The sequence below is a fragment of the Theropithecus gelada genome, chromosome 1 (assembly GCF_003255815.1).
Source record: "Theropithecus gelada isolate Dixy chromosome 1, Tgel_1.0, whole genome shotgun sequence".
Lineage (NCBI taxonomy): Eukaryota > Metazoa > Chordata > Mammalia > Primates > Cercopithecidae > Theropithecus > Theropithecus gelada.
In genome coordinates this window covers 194095002-194111562 of record NC_037668.1, presented here as the reverse complement: position 1 = coordinate 194111562, position 16561 = coordinate 194095002, and the positions used below count along the sequence as shown (strand labels likewise).

Here is a 16561-nt window from a genome sequence, read left to right as displayed (position 1 = left end):
AAGGGCTTCTGTGGTTGAGGAGTCAACACAGAAGTGTGAAATTAGTGTGGAATCACTTCGGAGCCAGCTGTTCTGGGAATAAAAAATTTGCATGGAGGAATCATGGATGTGGCTTCCAGAGAGTGAGAGAAAAGCTGGATCCAAGAATCCACTTAAATCCTTCCTGGTTAATTGGAAAATCAGATTCCATTCTTTTAAAATAAACAGGATGTGACCATGGTGGTGCTCCATTCTGTTTTAGTGGTGAAACCAACCTACACTTTTTTGGCTTCCAATTAAATACCTCATTTTCCCCCTAACATCTTTTTTTTTTTTTTGAGACAGAGTTTTGCTCTTGTTGCCCAGGCTGGAGTGCAGTGGCGCTCCAGCTCACTGCAACCTCCACCTCCCCGGTTCAAGCGATTCTCCTGCCTCAGCCTCCTAAATAGCTGGGATTACAGGCACGTGGCACCACGCCCAGCTAATTTTTGTATTTTTAGTATAGACAGGGTTTTGCTGTGTTGGCCAAACTGGTCTTGAACTCCTGACCTCGGGTGATCTGCCCACCTTGGCCTCCCAAAGTACTGGGATTACAGGTGTGAGCCACCGAGCCCAGCCTCTAACATCTTAAAATAGTGAAAACCAAAGAGTACACTATTGGTTGGGGAAGCTCACTTCTACCCTATCCATGCTCTTCTTTTCCAGCCTCCTGCCAAGGAGCTGGTAATGTATATTCAGGACCAAGGACAGTAATTGGGCCCCACTTCTTCATCTGAGTCCTTTGTAGGGAAGGGGTTGACCTGAGCTGCCTAGACCAGAACTGCCCTTGTCATCGGGTAAGTGTTTTCTTGCTGTTGCTTCTTCCCACTGGCTGGTTTGTCTTCCACAGGTGGACCTTTTCTAGTCACTGCCGTGTCAAAGAAAAGTCTGAGATTCATGTATGGGCTTCATGGAGAGGGGCAAGGGAGGCCTTTGAGCCTCTTTAGTACCAGGCCTTAGGGCTACCTCTTACCTAAGGCCAAATGAGGATTCCATGTGGTCCAGCTCATGTTTCCAGGGTTGGAAAGGGAATACATTGAAGTTTCCAGCAAAAGCCAGCTCAGTTTGTCCTTTCCACATGCATTTCTTTTAGAAACTCTGCAGGAAGGGGTGGCTAACGGAACTGAATGTTTAGCATCCTGAGTTTTATTTTTTGTTGATGTATAATACATATTCTCAGTTGGGGTGACATTGCCCCCAACAGGGCAAAAATTGGTTCTTGGGGGACAAAAAGAATCTTTTTTTATGTTTAAAGCACAGTTGTATGTAGAGCACAAATACTGATATATAGTGTATCTATGATATTAAACTTTATAGGGGAACATTTAATGGGGAAAAATATCAAATAAGTTTCATTAGGAGAACTGTAATGAAAAGAAGGGTGAGAAACACTGGCTTAAAGCACTGTCTGTCTGTCTCTCTTTTTCTTTGTCTCCTTCCTAGATAGTACAAGGCTAGTTCCAGTGACCTATAATGTCATCACTATCCTACTCTTTCTCCTTTTCTGATCTGCCATTCTTAGCACATAGCTTCCATCTGCAAAATTGCCTTGTGGTATTAAGGTGGTGGTTGCAGCTCCACTATCATGTATAGCTGACAGGGAGACAAAAGAAGAGGAAGGGTAAAAGGTACACATTAACGAAATCAGATCCTTTTAAAGGAACTATTCTGATGTCACTCAAAACCTCTAATTACATCTTACTGGGTAGAAGTTAGTCATGTGGACACCCCATTTGCACGGGAGGATGGGAAATGCAGATTGATTTGTCTATTAAAGTTGGGCACATTGCCATTCCCAGCAAAATTGGGATTCTGTTAATAAGAAAGGGAAAATAGATAGTAGGTAGGCAACCAGCGATCTTTTTACTAGGGCTTTTTGCCATTCGTTTTCCTGGCAGCCAACTTGGGTATATATCTGTGATTTGGAAAAAGTGAAAGCTAAGTGATTTGGAAAATCTGTGATTTGGAAAAAGTGAAAGCTAAGTGCCTTTATTTTATGCCAGGACTTGTTCATCTGGTGCTTTAAATTCTTGAACAAACTGACTTCGTGAATAGGCAAATAAAATGGATTAAATATTAAGGCATTAAGTTCTTGAGCATGTTTCCTGGTGGGGAGAACACTTAGTATTTGTAAACTGAGAACTGCCTTCTTTGTTCAGGTTATAGATCCCTGACTCAGAAACTTTTGCATTCTAAATGTTTCATTGGGAACCATTAATTATTGAATATTTAGATTTATAAAAATGTGTTGTTTAGAAATTTTGCATTTTGTGAATAAAAGTAAAATATTGAGATTCTTAAAGAGGTCAGTAAAAAATAAGTAAAAGCATTGTGTTTCCTGCAATTGAATTTGTAGGTGTGTTTTTCAAATAAAATTATGATGGTGTTGAGTACTTCATATTATAGAGTAGCTGACAGCATCAAAATATGATTATTTGCAAATCTGTAAGTACTAATATTCTTAATATATGGCAATAATTTAGAGAAAAAAGTAAACTGCAGTAGAAAATTTCCAATTAAATCTGTGGATTTTGGTAAAATTACTTCCTCTAGCGATTAAAATGGCATTGTAATTGTTGGCAAAGTTCCCGGATTTGGACATGAAAGTACAGAGCTATTTTAATAGCACTATTGTGTTCAGGGTGTGGAATTGGATTCTTGACCTCAGTGCTTCTTGGAGCAGGGGGTGGGCAGTATTAGTGTGATTTGTCTGTCTTTCTCTTCCTATCTCCTTTCTTTTCGCTCTTTCCCTGTTTCCCTTTCCTTCTGTTTCTTTTTTTGTTGGATCAGTATATTGAAATATTGTGAGATAGTACTCCTATAGGAATTATTATGGTGCACAGATTTTTTTTTTTTTTTTAAGACGGTCTCACTCTGTCACCCAGGCTGAAGTGCAGTGGCATGAACATGGCTCACAGCAACCTCGACCTCCTGGGTTCAAGCAATCCTCCTGCCTCAGGCTCCTGAGTAGCTGGGACTACAGGCTGAAGCCACCAAGCCCAGCTAATTTTTAAATTTTTTGTAGAGAGGGGAGTCTCGCCATGTTGCTCAGGCTGGTCTGGAACTCCTGGGCTCAAGTGATCCTCCTGCCTTGGCCTCCCAAATTGTTGGGATTACAGACGTAAGCCACTGTGCATGGCCAGAAAATTATATTAAATACTTTGAAAATTAAGTTTTAAAAGAGATTTCTCTGTTTGTTTGTTTGTTTGTTTGTTTTTTGAGATGGAGTTTTGCTCTTGTTGCCCAGGCTGGAGTGCAATGGCACAATCTCGGTTCACCGCAACCTCCGCCTCCTGGGTTCAAGCGATTCTCCTACCTCAGCCTCCTGAGTAGCTGGGATTACAGGCGTCCGCCACCACCCCTGGCTAATTTTGTATTTTTGGTAGAGATGGGGTTTCTCCATGTTGGTCAGGCTTGTCTCAAACTCCCAACCTCAGGTGGTCTGCCCACCTCATCCTCCCAAAGTGCTGGGATTGCAGGCGTGAGCCACCGTGCCCGGCTGAGATTTCTCTGTTTTTAAGGAAAACATTTAAAAAATATATTGGTTCCGTATTTTTAAAAAATTTTATTTTCTTCAAATTCCATTCCATGTCATTAGACAGGGTCAATAATATTGGCCCACCTAGTATTCTGTAGTTTGTAATTTGGTGAATACGTTTGAGTCTTAAATGTTCATAATATCAATTTAAATGACCCCAGCAAATTATTGGTGAGTTGAGAGTCATCTTGCCTATTCTTTTGGTCCATATAATGCCTTGTAACTGTCTGCCAGTTGTAAATTAGATATAGGATTGTTTTCTCTCCATGTCATGACTGTATGGAGCAATGATGAATCTTCTTGAAAGGGTATGTAGAAAGTAAAAAATATTGGCCGGGCGCGGTGGCTCAAGCCTGTAATCCCAGCACTTTGGGAGGCCGAGATGGGCGGATCACGAGGTCAGGAGATCGAGACCATCCTGGCTAACCCGGTGAAACCCCGTCTCTACTAAAAAAAAAAAAATACAAAAAACTAGCCGGGCGAGGTGGCAGGCGCCTGTAATCCCAGCTACTCGGAGGCTGAGGCAGGAGAATGGCGTAAACCTGGGAGGCAGAGCTTGCAGTGAGCTGAGATCTGGCCACTGCACTCCAGCCTGGGCGACAGAGTGAGACTCCGTCTCAAAAAAAAAAAAAAAAAAAAAAAGAAAGTAAAAAATATTTAGTGCCTAGGCACTGAAGGAGGCTCTGAGGGAACACACAGGGGTGAGGGAGCAGACAATGTGTGTTGAGAGCTTAGGTAGAGACATGTGGGGTGGGGGGATCTCGAGAAGACTCCCAGAGAAGATGACATACAGCTGAGTGTTGAAGATTTAGGGGGATAGGGATGTGCCTAGACACCAAGTCTGAGAGCACAGATGCACACAGAGACTTCCACTTGAGGACAAGGCTTTATTTCTGCTTTGTTTACTATTATATCTCCAGTGTCTAAAGCTTCATTTAGCTTGTAGTAGACACATAATGCACATTTGTTGAAATAATAGGTTAAATTAATTGTAAGGGGTTCTATGCCTCTGAGTAGGGTTTCACTTGGGGAGTGGTCAGAAATAAAATATTTTGTAAGTGATACTAAGATTTGGATTTCATGCTAAAGATAATGGGGAGTCATTCAGTGATTTAAAGTCTGGTAATGATGTGATAGAACTGATGTCCCTGTTAAAGTTGGATAGGAGGGTGCTCCAATTAGATGCAGGGAAATTAGTTGTGAGAGTAGTGTAGCACTTTATATGAGAGTTGGTGGCAGCTACAGTGGTGATCCAAATAGACAAGAGAGGGTGAATTTAAGAGATATTAAGATAGAATCAGGAGGACATGGTGACCAACTTGGAGCATGAGGATAGAGGTAGATAGAGGATGGATGATTCCGAGGTGCTTGGCTTGGCTGACGTATATGGATGCTGATGATGTGGATTATGATTGGGAATGAAGGTGGAGAAACATTTGGATAGATTGTAATGAATTGAGTTGTAGAGATGTTTGCTTCCAGACACCTAGTGGAGCTGTTTAAGAGGTTAATATGATTTTGAGTTCTAGTGTTTGGCTTACCTCTCTGGTAGTCCCTTTCTATTCTCTCAGTTCCACTTCTTTCAGGTACCCATTAAATGTTGGTATTTCTGAGAGTCCATATTAATCACTTGTTTCCACTCCATTCCTATTCATCTGTTCTTTTGGCTTCAACTTTCTGCTCTGTTGCTGACTATCAAATTATTGTCTCCAGACAAGACGTTTGTCCTGAGTGCCAACTGTTCAGTCTAACTGTCTACATGTTGTTTCAATCTGGGTATTCCCCAGGCACGTAAAGATCAATGTGTACAAATAAGGACTGCTCATTTTCTTCCCCCATTTCTGTTACAATGTAGAGAAAAATGGTCAAGAGCACAAATGCTAGAGTTAGACTCCCTCGATTTGAGTCCCATATGTCACTTACTAGCTTTATGACCCTGTGCAAATTATCTGACTTTTGTGTGCTTCTGTTTTCTCATCTGTGAAGTAAGAATAACAATAGTACCTACCGCATAGGATATTATGAGATCAAACAAGTTAATGCATATAAAGCTATCAGATTGGTGCTGGCACATGGTAAGCACTATGTTAACCAGATCTTCCTTTATTTCTTGTCCTGGTTAGTGATACCATTGTTCAACCAGCTACCCAAACCAGAAATGTGACATTTATCCTAACTCTTCCATATCACTACATCAGAAGGAGATTCATCAGAAGGAGCGGCATCAGAAGGAGATTCCATATCAAAGCAATAATTAAATCCTGCCATTTGTCTTCTTTCCATCTCTACCATTACTGCCTTGGACTTGACCTTTATTATCTTCTTTCTGAATGACCTAGACTGGCTAGTGACTAGTGACTCATCACTCTGTCTTTGATCTTTCTCTTTTTCAGTGTTCTCTATATATCCCCAGTGATTATTCTGAAATGCAAATGTGATCACTTAAAACTCTATAGTGCCTTCTTGTTCTCACAGAAAATAGACAAACACAAACTACCAGTAAAGACCTCTGAGGTCTGTTCTGGCTTCCTTCTCTAGACTCTTCTCTATCTCATTCTGATCCCACTTTAATGTTTACAGTTCTGTGATGTTTTGTGCTACTCTGGTCTTCCATATCTTCGTACATCTGGTTTTCTGTGGAAGGCCTCCTACCTCATATTTCTTCTCAGATATTGTTTCTGGCAGCTCCTCCAAGCAGGGTAGATATTCTTTGCTGTGTGTTGATACGGCATCTTGTGTGGAACTTAAGCATAGTACCTGTTATGCTTATTATAGTTATTTTTTATTTGCATATTGTCTTCCTCCAAGGCTGAGCTTCTTTATTTTTGAATACATTGGCTCCATGAATCAACTTCTAGGAAACTATGAGTTATGCCCCCATCTTCAGTTAAGGGCAGATGTTACACATTTATTTACTGTACAGATTATCTGGTTAACAATCATTTACATCTATATTGAAGAGACCATCTCTGTAGTTACTTTATTTGCTGCCAGGGGGGAATTTTTTGGAGTTTTGTTGATACAGCTAGTGTGCTGTCCTTTTTCAGGCTTCCAAAGGTCATTCTTTTCCTAGTGGAACAATAACTATATTTCCTGGTAACTCAGTTACTGGAAGAGCCAGTAAGAAATGTCATCAAGGTGGTTCTTAAACCATAGTGTGGGAATTGTACTCTATTTTTTGTCTAGGAGTCAGGAAGCTGTGAAAGAGCATTGATTTATTGCCTGAAGACCAGCTGTTAACACTGAAGATTAATGCTTTATTGAGATAGGTTGAGAGAAAAGAAAGGCATTTGATTTGTAGCTGGCATATGGCATCCAGAGGGAAGCACTTTCTCTGACTAAAAATCTGTAGAGTTCAACCACAAATAAGGCATTTGGGCAATATAACAGAATCAATTTAATAACACTGAGTTTTCAGGTTACTCTTTGAAGGTACATTTTGCAGGAAAAATGACATACATATTTTATTTTTATATAGATTTATTAGAAAATAAATTAAAAATATGTAGTCTAAATCCAAAGTAATACTAAAGGAATAGTCATTATTTTTCCAGCATTAATTTAAAAAATGTTTTCCCATAAAACATGCTTACAGGTTTTCCCATAAAATATGCTTATGGGAGAAAAATCTATTGCACAGAAAATGATACAATTCAGTTGGATGGTGGTGCTCAGTGGCTAATGAATTATTCAATATTGTTCATGTCAGTGCTTTGGCTCCCTGTTGCTGAAGGCAGGCATGAGGGCTTTCCCAACACTTGTAGGTCATCAACACTAAGAGGATAGTTCAAGTGGGGTCTGTGGCTCCTATCTTCAAATTCCAGTAGCAAAATGTTAAAATATTGTATGTAGGTGCTTAGTTTTTCAAGGCAAATGAATACTACAGTATCAAGGAAAACACACTGTGGCTGTGTTATATCAAAAATAATAGTAACATTTTCCCATGGTGCTTGGGTTTTAAAATTTTAAAATTGTTGGCGTATGTTGCATTTCATTTGATCCATACAACTTGGACCATAGTTAGCATTATCTCAGTTTAGTAGTAAAAGAAATGGGTTCTGAGAGAATTTTGCCCATTCAGTGGCAGAGCTAATATTCAAAGCAAGGTTCTGTGTTTCTCATTTGAGGACTCATCTCCTTAGTTCACACAGCAAGAGTGTGCTGGGCCATCAGAAGGAGATGTATCTTTAGGATGGCCAGATTAGCTGCTCACTCTTCAGAAGAGAGAAGCTTTTCTTTAGCACTTTGTTGTACTTCAGAGATGCCTGTGAAGTGGGAGAGACTTCCAAATAGTAAAATTTGATTATCAAAATTTTTGGCTTTTTGTGAGAATGTATCTGTCAGAGGTAAGACTGGTGAGAGCCATGAAGGGAACTAGTAACTGTGAGTTAATAAGAAGGGGGTTGGATACCGGAATCTATTTATTACTCTTAATGAAAAGGTCTGTTTGCTTAATAAAAAAATGTAGAGAAAAATGTTAGATGTATCTGTGGATTTTTAGTCAACACACAATTATTTGCTATTTATAATGTTTGATATGTTCTATTTTGCTTTACCAGTGTTCACAGGGATTGTTACTAAATCTGCATATAAATATATGGTCACAAGCATGAATTGAAACAGGTCTCAGCATGAAGGTATAGAGTGACTAAACCTTTTTTTGTTCTTCTCTCTGTCCTTTCTTCTCTGCCTTTTTTTCTTGAAGAAAATATTTTATTGACTTGTTAAATGGCGTTATTCAGGCCATTCATCATTTTTCCTTGGCATTTTATACATCCTGAAATTTCACTCATGGTCCTCATGGCTCAAACAGATGCCCTCCAGCTCCTTTTCTTTTTATATCCCGACTTAAATTTTTTTTTATTAGTATTGTACTTTAAAGTTCTGGGATACATATGCAGAACGTGCAGGTTTGTTACATAGGTATACGTGTGCCATGGTGGTTTGCTGCACCCATCAACCTGTCATCTACTTTAGGTATTTCTCCTAATGCTGTCCCTCCCCTGACCCTCCACTGCCTGACAGGCCCTGGTGTGTGATATTCCCCTCCCTGTGTCCATGTGTTCTCACTGTTCAGCTCCCACTCATGAGTGAGAACATGCGGTGTTTGGTTTTCTGTTCTTGTGTTAGTTTGCTGAGAATGATGGTTTCCAGCTTTATTCATGTCCCTGCAAAGGACATAAACTCATCCTTCTTTATGGCTGGGTAGTATTCCATGGTGCCATCTAGCTCTTTACTCTGGAGTTTTGCTTTTTTCCCTCCCTCAATTCATTTTGATTCTCAAATTAACCTCTTCCTTTTTGGTTTAAAATAAAACAAACAAAATAAAGTAGATGCTTTGTTTATTTTGATTAAATTTTAAATGATTGTTGAAGCTATCTAAACTACCAGTTATTCTAATATAGCACATGAAGAATATTAAAAGTTATTTAGTTATATGTATTTAAATATATTCAAATCATCATTATAAGGAGACTATTGTTCTTTCTCTTTTCTGAACTCCAATGTAGTTTGTCTTCCCTTCTTTAATGGTTTTCATGAATATGTTTTGTTCCCATTAGGTTCCAAATTCCTGGTGTCTACCCAGCATGAGTCCATGCCCACAGCATCTCCCTAGCACTTCTTAATTTCTCAGTGAATTTTTTTCATTGAATAAATAATGCTATTTCAGTGGCATTTTCAAAAGCACGTGCAAATCTGTAATTTCACTATTTTCTATTGTAGTCATATACACTGACATTCTAAATGAACTTTGGTCCTTGAAGTCAACAAGAAAAGTCATTAACTCAAGGTTGTTCAGTACTATTTCCTCTGTCAGAACATACAGTAGCACTTGCCAAATAAATTAGTTGTAGTGGGAGAAATTTGGCTTGATTCTATCTTTTTGACTCTCCATTCCAAACTATCAGTGCAGCTAAATGCTTGGGTTTTGGAGCATTCTCACTGTCCTTTGCCTATTTTATAAGCTGCTGTTCATTGAAATCCCATCTGTGTTGAAGCTCTGTTCTGCCAAATTTCCTACAAAACTCATAGTATGCCACGTGCCATTATTGCCCACTGAATTGTTGAGTAACATATCCTGACTTGAGGCCAGTGGTTTTCAAACCTTGGTGAGCATCAGAAACATCTGAGAGCTTGTTAAGAGTACAAATGCTGCATGCCTTCCCCTGAGTATAATGAATCTGTAGCTTCAGGAGTAGTCCTGGGTGTCCGTGGTTATAACCCTTTCTGGTGGGCCTGGAACCACATTTTGAGAAACACTGCCATTGAGTGAAAAGTTTATTTTGAGTGGAATTCTGTGATGATTCCTCTAAAAGTTGTGAGACATTCTAAATGTGTTTATGAACTGTGCTATAGATATGTTTATGAATTCTTTGACATTGCAGAATCAGCAATAATTTATGTGGCATTGCAGATGTAATGTTATGTAGTACTCTCTTTGCTGCAGTTTTATTGGCTTAGTGTTTAGTAATATGCCATTTGAAATATGAACTTGATCAAAACCTCCATTTATCAGGAATAAGAACAAATGGAATGAGAACAAACAAAACTCAAGTTGCAATGTTTGTTTTCTGCTGTTAATTTCTACAGACGAAATATCTGTTTCTGCTTGATCTCACGTTTTATGTGTCCTTTTTTTTAGACAAGAGTCTCACTCTGTTGCACAGGCTGGAGTGCAGTGGTGTGACCTTGGCTCACTGCAACTCCGCCTCCTAGGCTCAAGTGATCCTCTCACCTCAGCCTTCTGAGTAGCTGGGACTAGAGGCCCACACCACTATGTCTGGCTGGCTAATTTTTGTAGGTTGGTTTTTTTTTTGTTTTTTTTGTTTTTTTTTTTGGTAGAGCTGGGTTTTTGCTACATTGTCCAGGCTGGTCTCGAACTCCTGGGCTCAAGCGATTCAACAGCCTCGGCCTCCCAGAGCGCTGGAATTACAGGTGTAGACCACTGTGCCTGGCCTTGTTTCCTTTTATTGGAGAAAAATGTCAGTATATTTAGAGGATACAATCTAATGTGCCTTTAGTAATGGTCAGTATTTGACGGTGCTAATATTGATCTTGAGGCCAAAGAGTGTACTGGGTTTTTTAATTATCAAAAAGAGTTTAAGAATTAATTTCAGTATCAAATATTTTCTTTAATGCTGATTCTCTGAAAATCAAAATTAATTGATAATACACAGGAACTAAGTGGAAACTTTTATAAATTTCAGCTAGATGAATGAATGGCATATTCCAATGAGGTCATTATGATAATATACATGGATTTCTATGCAATCAATATAAGGACCTCCTTCTTTTTTTTTAATTTTGAAAATGCTTCTTTTATTAAGATGGGCCTATCATTTTTTGGATAAGTGATACATTGAAAGGTTGGGAATTAGGAGAATTGCTGTGGAACTTGGTTTATGAATGTATAGGTGATCGGAATTCCTTCATGACTTAATCTATATTTCTTACTTTTTTTAGGGACTTTCTTCCTCGAGGGTCGGGCATTGTAACAAGACGACCTCTTGTGCTACAGCTTGTTACTTCTAAAGCAGGTAATGAATGAAGATGTCTACTACATGGATGGGCATATCCTGTGGCACCTTTGGCTTCATAGGTGTGGGGTTGTACCAATAGAAACGTGTTTGTGGTCACCCCACTGTGAGCAGCTGCCCACATTTCTCTCCAGAATGCTGCCTTCTTCATTGATCTTTTCATTCCTTTGATTACATTAAAGGGGATAGTTTCATGGATTTTTAAAAATACCTACTTAAAAAATTTTTTATTGCTCATTGTAATCCATCTATATAATTTTACAGTACAGCACAACCACTAATACTCTTTTGGTATGCTTTCTGTGTGTGTGTGTGTGTGTGTGCACGTGCACTTGGGGATTAACTTATAAAATTCAACAACCATATAATATCTGTATGGATGTGTATGTGCGTATCTATGTTTACACTGTGCTATGCTTGCTCCTCTCTCTTACACCATGATAATTTGATAGGTAAATGATGCTTGTTTTTATTTTCATTTTATTTTAGCAACTGGTGATGTTGAAATTTTTTTTTCAGGTTTCCTTGCCATTTGTATTTCTTCTCTTGTGAACTGGCCATTTTTCTTTTTCCCCATTTCTTTTTGGGGATTTTACTACTTTTCCTATCAATTTCTTTGAATGCTTAAGACTGAAGCACCTCATAAAAATCATCTATCATAAATTGTAAATATTTTTAATAGCTTGTTAAAGATACCATTTACATACCATATAACTTGACCAAATAGAAGTTAACAGTTCAATAGGTTTTAGTCTTTTCACAGGTATATGCAACCATCTCCACAATCAGCTTTAGGACTGTTTGATCACTCCCAAAAGAAAGCCTGAATGCTTCTGCTGTCACCCCTTTTCATAACACCTTTCCCCACCACTCCAGCGTAGGCACTACTAACCTATGTTCTGTCTCTATGGATTTCCCTATTCTGGACATGTCATATGAATGGAATCATTTAATATGTGGTCTTTTGTAATAGGCTTTTCTTGCTTGGAATAATCTTCAAGGTTCATCCATGTTGTAGCATGTATTGGAACTTCATTTCTTTTTATGGCCTAACATATTCCATTGTCTGGATAGACCACATTTTGTTTGTCCATTTATTAACTGAGGAGCATTTGAGTTGTTTCCACCCTTTGGTTCTTATCAATAATGTTGTTATAAACATTCATGTACATGTTTCTGCGTGGACATGTGTTTTCATTTCTCTTAGAAATATACCTGAATATAATTACTAGGCCATGTAGTAACTCTATGTTTAATTGTTTAAGGAACTGACAGACTGTTTTCAAAGCAGCTGCCCCATTTTACATTCCTACCAGCAGTGTATGAGGGTTACAGTTTTTCTATATCCTTGCTAACCCTTGTGGGTAAGAAGTGATATCTCATTGTGGTTTTGACTTGCATTTTCCTAGTGACTAAGGATACTGAGCATCTTTTCATGTGCTTAATGATCATTTGTATATCTTATTTAGATAAATGTGTATTCATTTCCTTTGCCCAGTTTTAAATTTGCTTATTTGCCGTTGTATTACTGAATTGTAACAGATATATATTAGATGCAAGTCCAATATCAGATATTTGATTTGCATTTTTTTTTCTATTTTATAGGCCCTTTTCATTTTCTTGACAGTGTCCTTTGAAGCACAAGATTTTTTTATTTTGGTGAAGTCCAATTTATCTACTCATTCTTTCATTTCTCATTATTTTTGTATATATCTAAGAATCCTTTGCCAAAACCAAGGTTATAAAAGTTTATTCTATGTTTTCTTCTAGGAGGTTTATAGTTTTGATCTTACACTTAAGTCTTTGATCTATTTTTTAAAATTACTAATTTTTACATTTGAAATTTCATTTTACATTTGGGGATAGGTGGAAGTTTATTGTATTGCATAATGTGTAATGCTGAGGTTTGGGTTTCTAGTGAAACTATCAACCAAATAGTAAACATAGTCCCCAATAGGTAGTATTTGAGCCTTCACCCCTCTTCCACTTTTCCCCTTTTTGGAGTTCTTTGCGTCTGTTTTTCCCATCTTTATGTCCATGTTTACCCACTGTTTAGTTCACACTTATAAGTGTGAATGTGTGGTATTTTATTTCCTATTTCTGTTATTTCTCTTAGAATAATGACCTCCAGCTCAGTCCATGTTGCTGTGAAGGACATGATTTCTTTTTTTTTTTCACTGTACCCTAATGATACTGTTATTTTGGTTTAGGGAATGCAATTTTTTTTTTATTTATTATACTTTAAGTTCTAGGGTACATGTGCATAACGTGCAGGTTTGTTACATATGTATACTTGTGCCATGTTGCTGTGCTGCACCCATCAACTCATCATTTACATCAGGTATAACTCCCAACGCAATCCCTCCCCCCTCCCCCCTCCCCATGATAGGCCCCGGTGTGTGATGTTCCCCTTCCCGAGTTCAAGTGATCTCATTGTTCAGTTCCCACCTATGAGTGAGAACATGCGGTGTTTGGTTTTCTGTTCTTGTGATAGTTTGCTGAGAATGATGGTTTCCAGCTGCATCCATGTCCCTACAAAGGACACAAACTCATCCTTTTTTATGGCTGCATAGTATTCCATGGTGTATATGTGCCACATTTTCTTAATCCAGTCTGTCATTGATGGACATTTGGGTTGATTCCAAGTGTTTGCTATTGTGAATAGTGCCGCAATAAACATACATGTGCATGTGTCTTTATAGCAGCATGATTTATAATCCTTTGGGTATATACCCAGTAATGGGATGGCTGGATCATATGGTACTTCTAGTTCTAGATCCTTGAGGAATTGCCATACTGTTTTCCATAATGGTTGAACTAGTTTACAATCCCACCAACAGTGTAAAAGTGTTCCTATTTCTCCACATCCTCTCCAGCACCTGTTGTTTCCTGACTTTTTAATGATTGCCATTCTAACTGGTGTGAGATGGTATCTCATTGTGGTTTTGATTTGCATTTCTCTGATGGCCAGTGATGATGAGCATTTTTTCATGTGTCTGTTGGCTGTATGAATGTGAAGGACATGATTTCATTCTTTTTTATGGCTGCATAGTATTCCATGATGTATGTGTCCCCTATTTTCTTTATCCAGTTAAGTGTTGGTGGACTTAGGTTGATTCCACGATTTTGATATTGTGAATAGTGCTGCAGTAAACATACAAGTATAGGCATCTTTTTGAAATAATAATTTCTTTTCCTTTGGGTAGCTACCCAGTAGTGGGATTGCTGGGTCAAATGGTAGTTCTATTTTTAGTTCTTTGAGATCTCTCTATACTGTTTTCCATAGGGGTTGAACTGATTTACATTCCCACCAATAGGTTATAAGTGTTCCCTTTCCTCTGCAGCCCTGCCATCATGTGTTATTTTTGACTTTTTAATAATAGCTGTATTAGTCTATTTTCACACTGCTGTAAAGAACTGCCCAAGACTGGGTATTTTATAAAAGAAAGAGGTTTAATTAACTCACAGTTCAGCATTGCTGGGGAGGTCTCAGAAAACTTACAATCATGGTGGAAGGCAAAGGGGAAGCATGGCACCTTCTTCACAAGGTGGCAGGAAGGAGAAGAGCCCAGCAAAGGGGGAGGAGCCCCTTAAAACTATCAGATTTCATGAGAACTCTCTTACTATCGTGAGAACAGCATGGGGGAAACTATCCCCCATTAATTACCTCCACCTGGTCTCTCCTTTGACACGTGGGGATTGTGAAGATTATGGGGATTACAATTCAAGATGAGATTTGGCTGGGGACACAAAGCCTAACCATATCAATAGCCATTCTGACTGGTATGAGATGATATCTTATTGTAGTTTTGATCTGTATTTCTTTGATGATTAATTATGTTGAGCTTTTTTTTCTTATTTTTGTTGACTGCTTTTATGTTTTCTTTTGAGAACTGTCTGTTCCCATCCTTTGCCCACTTTTTTTTTTTTTTTTTTCCTTTTTGAGACAGAGTCTCACTCTTGTTGCCCAGGCTACAGTGCAGTGGTGGGATCTTGGCTCACTGTAACCTCTGCCTCCTGGGTTCAAGTGATTCTCTTGCCTCAGCCTCCCAAGTAGCTGGGATTACAGGTGCCCACCACCCTGCCCAGCTAATTTTTTGTATTTTTAGTAGAGACGGGGTTTCACCATGTTGGCCAGGCTGGTCTTGAACTCCTGACCTCAGGTGATCCACCCACCTCGGCCTCCCAAAGTGCTGGGATTATAGGCATGAGCCACCACACCCAACCCTTTGCCCACTTTTTAATGGGATTATTTGTTTTTTTCTTGTCGATTTGTTTAAAGTCCTTATAGATTCTGGATATTAGTCCTTTATTGGATGCATAGGTTGCAAAAATTTTCTCTCATCCTGTAGATTGTCTGTTTACTCTGTTGATAGTTTATTTTGCAGTGCATAATGTCTTTAGTTTATTTAAGTCCCATTTATCTATTTCTGTTTTTGTTGCATTGCTTTTGGGGTCTTAGTGAGAAGTTCTTTTCCTGGGCTGATGTCCGGAGAAGTTTTTCCTAGGTTTTCTTCTAGAATTTTTATAGTTTGAGGACTTACATTTAAGTCTTTAATCCATCAGGAGTTAATTTTTGTATGTAGTGAGAGATAGGGGTCCAGTTATTTTCTTCTGCATATGGTTAGGCGGTTTTCCCAGCACCATTTATTGAATAGGATTTTCTTTCCTCATTGTTTTTTGTTGATTTTGTCGAAGATGTGTTGGTTGAAAATATGTGGCTTTACTTCTGAGTTCTCTGTTCTTTTACACTGATCTATGTGTCTATTTTCATACAAGTACCATAATGTTTTGGTTACTATAGCCTTGTATAGTTTAGTATAGAGTAGTTTGAAGTTGGGTAATGTGATGCCTCTGGCTTTGTTCTTTTTGCTTAGGATTTCTTTGGCTATTTGGGCTCTCTTTTTGTTCCCTGTGAATTTTAGTATTATTTTTTCTAATTCTGTGAAAGATGATGTTGTTAATTTGATAGGAATTGCATAGAATCTGTAGATTGCTTTGGGCAGTATAGTCATTTTAACCATATTGATTCTTCTAATCCGTGAGCATGGGATGTCTTTCCATTTGTTTGTGCTTTGATCCATTTTGAATTAATAATTTTATACAGTAAGTGTCCAATTTCATTTACTGCGTGAATATCCAGCAGTCCCAGCACAATTTGTTAAAAAGACTATTCTTTCCTCACTGTAGGATCCTGGCACCTTTGTCGAAAATCTGTTGACCATAGATACATAGGTTTATTTTTGGACTCTCAGTTCTATTCGACTGATGTTTATGTTTATCCTTGTGCTAATAGTGTACTCTCTTAATTACCCTTGCTTTGTGGTAAGTTTCAAAATTGAGAATTGTGAGTCCTTCTACTTTGTTTTTTTTCAGGATTGTTTTGGCTATCCTGGATCCCTTGAAGTTCAATATGAATTTTAGAATCAGCTTGTTTTATCCCAGGAATGTAAGATTGGTTTAACAT

The 16561-nt window shown here is 38.3% G+C and overlaps 1 protein-coding gene across 7 annotated transcripts in view; it reads left to right on the top strand.

The window, feature by feature from the left end:
* Positions 1–16561, top strand: part of DNM3 (dynamin 3) — a 556545-nt gene that overhangs the window by 69379 nt on the left and 470605 nt on the right. For all 7 annotated transcript variants that reach the window (XM_025399962.1, XM_025399954.1, XM_025399946.1 and 4 more), the window contains exon 2: positions 11021–11094. In XM_025399962.1, coding sequence (XP_025255747.1) covers positions 11021–11094 — 74 coding nt within the window. The remainder of the gene's footprint in view (positions 1–11020; positions 11095–16561) is intronic.